General features: G+C 38.2%; 1 protein-coding gene across 1 annotated transcript; it reads right to left on the bottom strand.

Annotated features, from left to right (window-relative positions):
• Nucleotides 1-267: 267 nt before the first annotated feature.
• LOC149197638 (uncharacterized) lies at nt 268-8,593 on the bottom strand. Its single transcript, XM_089408757.1, has 2 exons — nt 8,110-8,593; nt 268-1,696 (listed from the first exon to the last, which is right to left on the bottom strand). The coding sequence occupies exons 1-2, from the start codon at nt 8,543-8,545 to the stop codon at nt 276-278; spliced, it is 1,857 nt and encodes a 618-aa protein (XP_089264883.1). The 5' UTR covers nt 8,546-8,593; the 3' UTR covers nt 268-275.
• Nucleotides 8,594-11,217: the final 2,624 nt, after the last annotated feature.

Genomic DNA, 11,217 nt, shown 5'->3' on the forward strand with positions numbered 1-11,217 from the left:
AATAAATTAGGACACCAGACCTTACCTGTTAAGTTTCATCAACCTTACAATTTTTAATTTATATTAAATTTTTCAACCGAAGGAATTGCTTCTCTTGAGTCGGACTCATGTTAGAAGGAAAAACATTTCACATCTGCTTTATAGAAAACTTGCAAAAACATCCAACGGTTGAACCCTATCAACCAGCCAACAATTGCATAGTAGGCCCCTGAAAATTGCCAATGTATTAGCAACCACTACTATAAGAATTTGAATTTTACAATAGCGGTGTCACTTCAAACCGAATTTGAATGGCAAGGAGGAAGGGGCCATCCGCAGAGGCAGCCATTGTGATCGAATGCAGAAGCTGGGAATGAGTTGAACGGTTTGCCCTTTGGAATCATTCCACACAGATGGTTGTAGCTCACATTCAACTCCCTCAGATTCGTCAGTTGGGTCATCTCCTCTGGGATCGTTCCATTCAGTTCATTATGAGACAGGTCCAGAGCTTCCAAGTTCTTTAAACTTCCAATGGACGATGGAATACTCCCACCCAATTGATTGCTTGCCAGATTCACATATTTTAATGCCACCATGCTCTGGAACAGATTGTCTGTGTCCCCTGTGATGTTGTTGTTGGAGAGATCCAGAGATGTATAAAGAGAAGGAACAGCAGGCTCCCAGTCATTCAATCTCATTGAAATACCACAACCAGCCAACCGCAGATCCACTACAAAACTGGAGCTTGTAATCCAGGCGGGGATGACCTCAAGGCTCACATTATTGTAAGACAAGTCAAGGGTTTCCAGCCCAATTTTATCCAGATCTGGCAATGGGGCTGATAAGCTATTGTCGGAGAGATTAAGGAAGAGCAGGTTATATATAGCCGGGGATTGAGGAAGGGTGCCCGTAAGCTCGTTGTTTGAGAGATCCAAGTATTCCAGATATTTCATATCAGCGATTGATTCAGGAATGGTACCAGTGAGCTTATTGTTAGAAATGAAAACAGAGTCGAGAAGTGAAGTCTCTCCAAAAGAATTGGGTATTTGGCCCGTGAAATTGTTGAATGATAAATGAAGCCAGCGGAGGGCTGGCAGAGTGGCTAACCAGTCAGGAATGGTACCGCTTAGATTGTTTTCAGAGAGAAGGAGGGTGACAAGATGTGAGGAATTTGGGAAAAATGGGAGGTTGCCTGTGAGTATATTTTGGGATAGATCAAGGTAGTAAAGGGATGTTAAATTGAAGAAGGATTCTGGGATAGGGCCTGTCAGTAAATTCCTGTCCAAACAAACTTGATCCAAATTTTTCCCAAGCAAGCCGAGCGATTCAGGAATGCTTCCTCTCAAACGATTATTGCTGGCCAACAGCTCAGCAAGGTTAGATAGATTTCCAAACGAAGAAGGGATGTTACCTGTAAGAAAATTGTTTGATATATCAAGACTGCTTAAGCTTGCCAGAGCTCCCATGGATTCCGGAATAGGACCAGAGAACAGGTTGTTATTCAGCTTCAAGACGGATAACCGAATCAGATTTCCGATGCTGGAAGGAATTGAGGCGTAGAGTCTATTTGTATCCAAGTATAAAGCAGTTAAACTCTGCAGATTTCCAATGGATTGTGGTATAGGACCGCTCAGCCGGTTTCCCGAGAGGGACAGAGACTGTAACTGGGTGAGATAGGCGATGGCAGAAGGTATGGTACTGGTAAGATTGTTGGGTATTTTTCAATGGGGAAAATACCAAAAACCAAGATTCAATCACACAGAGGCAATGCTCTGTTTTACCTCCACAGGATCTTTTTGAGCACAGCCAGCTTAAAAAAAATTTCACAGAGAAACAGAGTATTTCACCACCATAAAAACATTCTATTCATTAAAACCTGATACAAAGATTTACCACTGTAAAATCATTTTCATATTCACTGCTGTGAAAAACAACTTACTGCTGTAACAAAAGTTTACATGATCTTACTGCTGTAAAACAAAATTTACATTCACTGGTGTAAAAACAACTTAGGCTCCACCATTTTCTTTATGCACTGCTGTGCAAAACCACACATGGTTTTCTTTTGCTACTCCTCTGTTTTACGATGGCCAACACATAAAAAAAATTACATCACAAAAAAAACTCACGCCCCTGTTCTTGTTTTTCTACACACTGCAGTGTGTTTCCCCTTGCCAAAAATACAATGAGCAAGACTCGAGCATATATGTTTTTGCTCGCTATGTATAAAACATAATACGTAAAAAAAACTCTATATTACCGTGGCCTTTCTTTTTACCTTACATATGGTCAACGCTCGATTTAAAATATAACACATATAAAATTTATGCCCATACCTCCCGCATAAAAGAAACATTAAAACTTCACCTACGCATATGACAGTTCATTAATTAAAACGTATGGTCAACCATAAATCTTTCACTTCACGCAAAACATTGAATTGATGTGGGTTCGTATGCAGCTCCAGGTGATCAACGACGGAGAACACGGGAGACAATCGAACGGTGGAGAACGATATCGGAAGCCCTTACTTGAGTGAACGATATCTCCCGATGGGTCAAACTTGCTTACGTCAGGCGAGAGCCACGTGCCTTCACCAAATTGCATCGGAGCAAAGAGTACGGAAACAGCTTTTCGTTTGATAGCGGTGCGATATGCCCTGGCCGGTTTGTGGTTTCATGCTGGCGGTTTTGGACTGCGTACGTAGGGCGTTGAAATTACATTTTCAACACTCCCCTTTAATTTCAACAGCTGGGCATTCAGTCATACCCAGACACTTTCTCAAAAATTCAAAGCTCTTCTGATCAAGTGGCTTTGTCAAGATGTCTGCAACCTGTTCTTGAGTCCTGCAATGTTCTAGGACTATTTCTCCATTGTTCACCAATTCTCTGATGTAGTGGAACCTTGTATCAATGTGTTTCGTTCTCTTATGAAACACTGAATTCTTTGACAATGCAATAGCTGAGCTATTGTCACAAAATATCACTGTCGCTTTTGCCTGCTCTTGGCCTAAGCTTCTCAACATTCTTCTCATCCACACTGCCTGACAAGCTGCTGCTGTCGCTGCCACATATTCAGCCTCTGCTGTAGACAATGCTACAATGGACTGCTTCTTAGAAGCCCATGAAATGGCTCCTGAACCCATATTAAAAACATAACCGGAAGTGCTCTTCCGATCATCTACACTTCCAGCCCAATCGCTATCAGTGTAACCAATTAAATCTGAACTTTCTGAGACACTATATAATATGCCAAACATTTTGGTACCTTTGACATACCTCAAAATTCTCTTTGCTGCCTGCCAATGTGCCTCCTTTGGCCTCTCCATGAATCTGGAAATCAAACTAACAACATACATTAAATCAGGCCTAGTAGCTGTTAAATACATAAGGCTGCCTACAATACTTTTGTACAAGCTAGGATCAAAATCCTTGCTGCTGTCCTCTCTGCTGAGCTTTAATCCCATCACTGTGGGAGTGATTGCTGCCTTGCATTCTTCCATCTTAAATCTGCCCAAAACTTGATTTACATATTTTGCTTGAGATATAAAAATCCCTTTTTCATTTTGATCTACTTCTATGCCTAAGAAGTATCTCAACAAACCCATGTCAGTCATTTCAAATTCATCCTTCATGACTGATTTAAAATTCTCAATAAGACAAATATCATTTCCAGTGAAAATAACATCATCTACATACAAGACAACAATTAAAATTTTACCATCCTTTTCCTTGATGTAGACTGTGGGTTCTCCTTCACATTTGTCAAATTCATTATCTAATAGATATGAATCTATCCTGCTGTACCATGCTCTTGGCGCTTGCTTCAGCCCATAAAGAGCTTTCTTCAATTTGCACACTTTGTGCTCTTCACCTTTCTTCTCATAGCCGAGAGGCTGTTCAACATAAACCTCTTCTTTTAACACTCCATTTAGGAATGCTGATTTCACATCCATTTGGTAGACTTTCCATTTGTTTTGTGCTGCTATGGACAGCACTGCTCTCACGGTTTCCATTCTTGCAACCGGTGCGAAAGTCTCCTCATAATCTCTCCCATACTGCTGCTTGTAGCCTTTGACAACCAGCCTTGCTTTATGCCTTTCAATCTTGCCTTCAGCATTGCTTTTGGTCTTGTAGACCCATTTCACACCAATGACTTCTTTGCCTTTTGGTAGCTCAACCAAATCCCATGTTTTGTTTCTCTCTATGGCATTCATCTCCTCATCCATAGCTTCTATCCATTTCCTATCTTTAATAGCTTCTTCAAAATGAATAGGATCATCAACATGACAATACAAGGCAAATAAGGAATTCATTCCTTCTTCATAAATTTCACTTAGATTTCTAAACTTCTTACCTCGTTCACTTGGTGTGCAAGTGCTTGAAGATGCACTTGAATTTCCTCCTTGTGGTGTGCTTGGAGAAGCACTCTCATTTATCCTCAATGGTGTCCCTTGCTGTCCTTGTGTTGGCGCTGCTGTTTGGGGATGTATTTCAGCCACCTCCTCTTCATCTTCATCATGAGACAAACAGTTTTTAACATTCACTGTTTTCTCTATGCTTCCATCCCAAGCTTCTTCCTCAATGAATTGAACATCTCTGCTGACAAAAAACTTCTTGGTGGATGGGATATACAACCTGTATGCCTTGGATTCCTCACTGTATCCAATGAAGAGACATTTCTCCCCTTTGCTGTCCAACTTCCTCCTTAGCTGATCTGGAATGTGTGCATAGGCCACACATCCAAAAACTCTCATGTGGGTGACTCCTTGCTTTCTCCCACTCCATGCTTCTTCCGGCACTTTGTTCATCACTGCTTTTGTAGGACACCTGTTCAAAATATACACTGCACAATTTACAGCTTCAGCCCAATAATCATTTGGCAAATGCTTTGCCTTCAGCATGCTCCTTGCCATATCCATGATGGTCCTGTTCTTCCTTTCAGCAACTCCATTTTGCTGCGGAGTGTACCTTGCTGTAAACTGTTTATGAATTCCATTTTCTCTACAAAATCTTAGGAATTCCTTGGAGATATACTCACCTCCTCTATCAGTTCTCAAAACTTTAATGTGCAGCCCGCTTTGGTTTTCAACAAGTGCTTTGAAATTTTGGAATTTCTCAAAGACTTCACTTTTGTTCTTGAGGAAATATATCCAAGTCTTTCTTGTACAGTCATCAATGAATGTTAGGAAATATAGGCTGCCTGCTAATGATGGAGCTTGCATTGGTCCACACAAATCTGAATGGATAATCTCTAAGGGTGTCTTTGCCCTTATGCTCTTCCCTGATGGAAAACTTTCTCTATGTTGTTTTCCCAATATGCAGCCTTCACAAAGGCTGTCCGGCTTCTCTATCAATGGCAATCCTTTCACCATTCCTTTCCTACTCAACAAATTCAGACCTCCAAAATTGAGATGTCCAAATCTCAAGTGCCACAACCAATTCTCATCCTTTGGCACGCTTTGGAAAGCCTCTTGGGTAACTGCTGCAATTTCTCCTTTGTTTTTCAAATCTGCCCGGATCCTGAGAGGGAACATCCTGTTCCTTGTCATCTTCACTTCAGCAATGCATCTTTTGCTGGGTGGTATATCCATGATGGTGCACACATCATTTACAAAATAAACATTGTAACCCTTTTGGATAAGCTGTCCAACACTCAATAGGTTACATCTCATTCCGGGGACATAGTAGACATCTGCTATGGTTTTCCTTTCTCCTTGCTTTGTAAATATTTTTACCTCCCCTTTTCCCATAACAGAGACTTTGCTATCAGTTCCTAGTGTGACCTCTGATTTCATATTCTGATCTAAAGCAGAAAAGAAGGCTATGTTTCCTGTCATATGGTTGCTGCAACCTGAGTCTAAAAACCAAATTTCCTCACTGTTTGTTTCAGCCATGTTACAGGCTAACAACACATTACTTTGACTGCTGTTTTCTCTAGTAACATTTGCATTTTGTCTAGTGTTCATATCATGTTGTTTCTTTCTACAATCACTTGCATAATGTCCATACTTTTTGCAATAATAGCATTGAACATTAGATTTATCATACCTTTGTCCTTGAGCATGATATTGTCCTCCTTGTTGGCTGCTGCCTTGGCCTTGGTTCTGATTTGGATTGCTGCCTCTTCCTTGTGCATTTGATGAGCTGTTCCTTCCTCCTCTGTTCTGGCTTCTGCCTCTTCCTCTCTTGTTTCCTCTGCCTTGACCTCTTCCTCTTCCAAAGGACATCTGGGTCTTGAAGGCTTGCTCTAGAGATGAGTTTTCATTTCTACTCAACCTCTGCTCATGTGTTATCAGTGATGCATGTAGCTCATCAACTGAATAGTTTGAGAGATCCTTTGTCTCTTCAATGGTGGTGACTATGGCATCAAACCTTGAGGGTAAGACCCTCAATATTTTCTCCACAATCCTTCTATCTTCAATGGTTTCTCCATGGGTTCTCATTTGTGTGATTACACCAATCACATGAGTGAAGAATGAGTCAATGTTATCTGACTCCTTCATGCACAGATTCTCAAAATCCTTTCTCAGCAATTGTAGTTTTGCTGTCTTCACTCTCTCCATGCCTTGATAGGCTGTCTTGAGGGTTTGCCATGCTTCATTGGCTGTCTTAGCTGCTGCTAACCTTGGAAACATACTCTGGTCTACTGCTAGATACAACAACACTCGGGCTTTTGAATCCTTCTTCCTATTGTTCTTAAGCAGATCCTTCTCTCCCTGAGTTAATGCATTGAACTCAGTTTCATCTGCTGGTTCTTCAAAGCCATCTTCAACTATTTCCCATAAGTCTTGGGAGGCAAGCAGGGCTATCATAGTTATTGACCAATAATCATAGTTCTTCCCATTAAACTGTGGGAGCTGGGTATTAAACAAACCCATACCAGTGCTTGTGCTGGCCATTCCTTGTATTCTGATCTATGCCACTAAATCCTTGACTGTGTGTTTAAACAGCTGACTGTTTCTTCAGCAACACAAAAAAAACTTTGTGAAATACCTGAGTATTCTCTTGACTGAGCCTTCACTTTGCTTGAGAAGTTTTACTGCTGCAACAAGTCCTTCTTTCAGCTTCTTTGTCACCTTCAAAGAGCCTAAGCCTGCTCTGATACCACTGTTGGGTATTTTTCAATGGGGAAAATACCAAAAACCAAGATTCAATCACACAGAGGCAATGCTCTGTTTTACCTCCACAGGATCTTTTTGTGCACAGACAGCTTAAAAAAAATTTCACAGAGAAACAGAGTATTTCACCACCATAAAAACATTCTATTCATTAAAACCTGATACAAAGATTTACCACTGTAAAATCATTTTCATATTCACTGCTGTGAAAAACAACTTACTGCTGTAACAAAAGTTTACATGATCTTACTGCTGTAAAACAAAATTTACATTCACTGGTGTAAAAACAACTTAGGCTCCACCATTTTCTTTATACACTGCTGTGCAAAACCACACATGGTTTTCTTTTGCTACTCCTCTGTTTTACGATGGCCAACACATAAAAAAAATTACATCACAAAAAAATCACGCCTGTTCTTGTTTTTCTACACACTGCAGTGTGTTTCCCCTTGCAAAAATACAATGAGCAAGACTCGAGCATATAAGTTTTTGCTCGCTATTGTATAAAACATAATACGTAAAAAAAAAACTCTATATTACCGTGGCCTTTCTTTTTACCTTACATATGGTCAACGCTCGATTTAAAATATAACACATATAAAATTTATGCCCATACCTCCCGCATAAAAGAAACATTAAAACTTCACCTACGCATATGACAGTTCATTAATTAAAACGTATGGTCAACCATAAATCTTTCACTTCACGCAAAACATTGAATTGATGTGGGTTCGTATGCAGCTCCAGGTGATCAACGACGGAGAACACGGGAGACAATCGAACGGTGGAGAACGATATCGGAAGCCCTTACTTGAGTGAACGATATCTCCCGATGGGTCAAACTTGCTTACGTCAGGCGAGAGCCACGTGCCTTCACCAAATTGCATCGGAGCAAAGAGTACGGAAACAGCTTTTCGTTTGATAGCGGTGCGATATGCCCTGGCCGGTTTGTGGTTTCATGCTGGCGGTTTTGGACTGCATACGTAGGGCGTTGAAATTACATTTTCAACAAAGATTGTTATTATCCAGAGAAAGATGGGTTAAGGAGGAGAGGCGAGAAATAGAAGATGGGATTGTTCCACCCATATTTTTCCAGCTGAAAACAATAAACTTGTTGAGATAAGAGAGGTTACCGATGGAGTCTGATAGAGTTCCACTCATGTATTCACTACTGTTGCCTTGATCTGCGTTGAGAATGAGATTTACCACTCGACCGTTGTGGGTGTCACACAGAAGACCGTTCCATCGACAGCAATCGTTGCCCGTCCATGTTTGAAGAGCTCCAGTGGGATCCTGAACGATGCCCGCTTTGAAATCTAATAAGGTAGCCCGGTCTTCTTCAACACAATCTGCATTTTGGGCTCGGCATGATGAATTTAGTGACATGCTAAGCAGTAATAGAAAGAGGTGCAGTCGGCCTGGCATTGCTGGACTGCGTTTCTCCATTGAGGGAGAAGGGAGAAGTTCAGAGAGCAAAGCAGAATAGAATTTATCCTCACACTTCATACCCTTTATGTCATCCACTTTACAGAAATTTATATGATTTAGTGGAATAATATGCTATTTTATAAAATTTAGTTTGAAAAGTAAGTATTTTTCGCTGATCGAATAAACTACACAACTGCACGCAATATTGACGACAATTATTCACTTTGCGGTTTCTTAAAAAAACATAACAATTTCGTGTTACCGATAGAAATCCCTGCGGAAATTAATATGTCTATAAATTTCCCATTAGTTCTAATTCGGCCGGAAGGCCCAAGTCCCAAGAATGTGGCCATGATTGTTTAAGAGGACCCTCTGGTACAGTATACTGCAAATCTGTCAGGTGACAAAGCCCCATCTGATTTATATAGTCGACGATTTGTGGAGAGAGACAGTGGTCCCATCAAAACCCTTAATAGCATCCATCCCAATGTGAATTTTTCTTCCATCCCCAACTGGCCAACGCAAAAGAATTTCTGGATATTGCAGTGTTTTGAGTCTGGTGTAAGTGGACTCCACGTTTACACACAATATGAAGCAATGACCATTCTTCACTACATTTCCAAACTGCAAAGTGCCAAATGGTTTCAGACTTTGGCATGTAAATCGCGTTCCATTGGACTGTTAAGTAGTGTAAGGTCATCATAGATTCCGTGAATGGATAAATCTTGTTGTTGACGGTGACAGTGCTCTATGGAAAATGACACTTTCAATCTCTTTTGTCCACAATCACGTTCCTCCCCTTCAGAGTTTTGCTAAGTCTTGTCGTGATGTTTTAATCATGCGAATCAACATAAGTTTAATTCAGATGTCGTCAATGCCTCTTTTAATTAGGCAGTTGTCTATAACGCGATTTTTTGAAAGTTTTTTCGGCGGGTTTTTCTGGTCGAAATCCGGCAGGAATTTATTGGAATCGCAAGTTTGATAGCTAGTTTCTGCACAATGAAAGCGTCCCAGGGGTTTTCGAGGGTGCTGAATCCAAATATGCAGTTAAAAAACCATTTTAACTGCAACAAATCAAGATTTAACCTCAATTTCTTCCGCAGGATTCCGTCACCGAAATCTCCAAAAAGTAGCATTATAGACAACTCCTTTAATTAGTAGTACTAAATTGATTTTTTTATTCAAAAAAATATTTAAAATAAGAAAATATGATATACTTATTAATGATTTTATATCTTATATTTATTAATGATTTCATATGTTATATTTATTAATGATTTATTATCAACTTTGGTTGATTTTTATAAAAAAAATATTAAACTATATTTTTTTTTGAATAAAGTATAACTATTTTTAATATTGTACATTAAAATTGATATAGTCTAAGGATGGTATTTATGAAATAGTTTTATTTGGTGTAATAATCACAATTTCTAGTGAAAAACTGATATATATCTTTAAATTCAAATTTTATCATTAGAAAAAGATAAAAAAACTTGAAAGGTTAAATTAAGTCAAATAGAGTATAAAGTCTTACCTAATTAGTCTTGCCATCCCGATAAAAGTTATAATATTTTAATATTGGTTAAATTATTTCAAATAGAGTATTTTAATTTTTGTTAACATGCAATATTTTATTAAAGAATGTAGAACTACATTATTAGTTTTAATACAAAAATAATTGAAAATAGGTTGAATATTGAGTGAGCTTGATAAGTGATCACAGATTATTGACATAATAAATGGAATATGCACTTGAAGAAAACCTAGAGAAATGAGAAGTTGTGCTTTTTCATTCTCAATATGAAAAGTGAATAATAATTAAGATACTAAAATAATAGTTGTGCTCTTTCATTCTTATTATGGTGATAAAATAATAACTAAGATAATAAAATAAGAGTTTTGAATTTTTACAATGAATGAAAGAAAACTACATTTTTATCATATTTTCAATCAATCTTATTATAGATTTACTCAAATTTCAAGTCTAAAATAATAACTAAGATAATAAAATAAGAGTTTTGAATTTTTACAATGAATGAAAGAAAACTACATTTTTATCATATTTTCAATCAATCTTATTATAGATTTACTCAAATTTCAAGTCTAAGAACTTGTTGGATATATAATTAAATTATGTATCCGATTAGTACCCACTCTACATACTTTTGATACACCCATAGTGAGATAAACAAGAGATACATGAAAAATATGTTTTTATCCACTACATATTTTAGATATATAATTAAATAATGTATCTAATTAGTGCCCACTCTACATGTTTTTGATAGACCCATAGTGAGATAAACAAGAGATACATGAAAAAACATGTGTTTATCCACTACATAATTTAGATAGTCCGATAAATAGATAATAAGAATACATGAAAAATTGTGTTTCTTACCCATTTTGCATACTTTCCACCAGTATGGATCCATTTTAACCATGGATCTAGCAAGAGCCAAGAGGATCAAATCTCTTGAAGTGCAACTTATTTTATAATGCAAAATCACTTTGAAAGCTTGGTAGATATGTGATTAAAATAGATCTATATTGGTTCTTTGTATAGAGAGACCCACTGTAATTTTTCATTGTTTAAATTACATTTTTCAAAGTGTAATTTCATGTCTTGATAATTTATTTGGGCACTTGAATTATGTACACTACACTACATTTTCTCTTATTTGTAA

The sequence above is a fragment of the Pinus tabuliformis genome, chromosome 2_2 (genome assembly GCF_031772625.1).
Source record: "Pinus tabuliformis cultivar Carrire ecotype Pingquan chromosome 2_2, CPIR1, whole genome shotgun sequence".
Taxonomy (NCBI): domain Eukaryota; kingdom Viridiplantae; phylum Streptophyta; class Pinopsida; order Pinales; family Pinaceae; genus Pinus; species Pinus tabuliformis.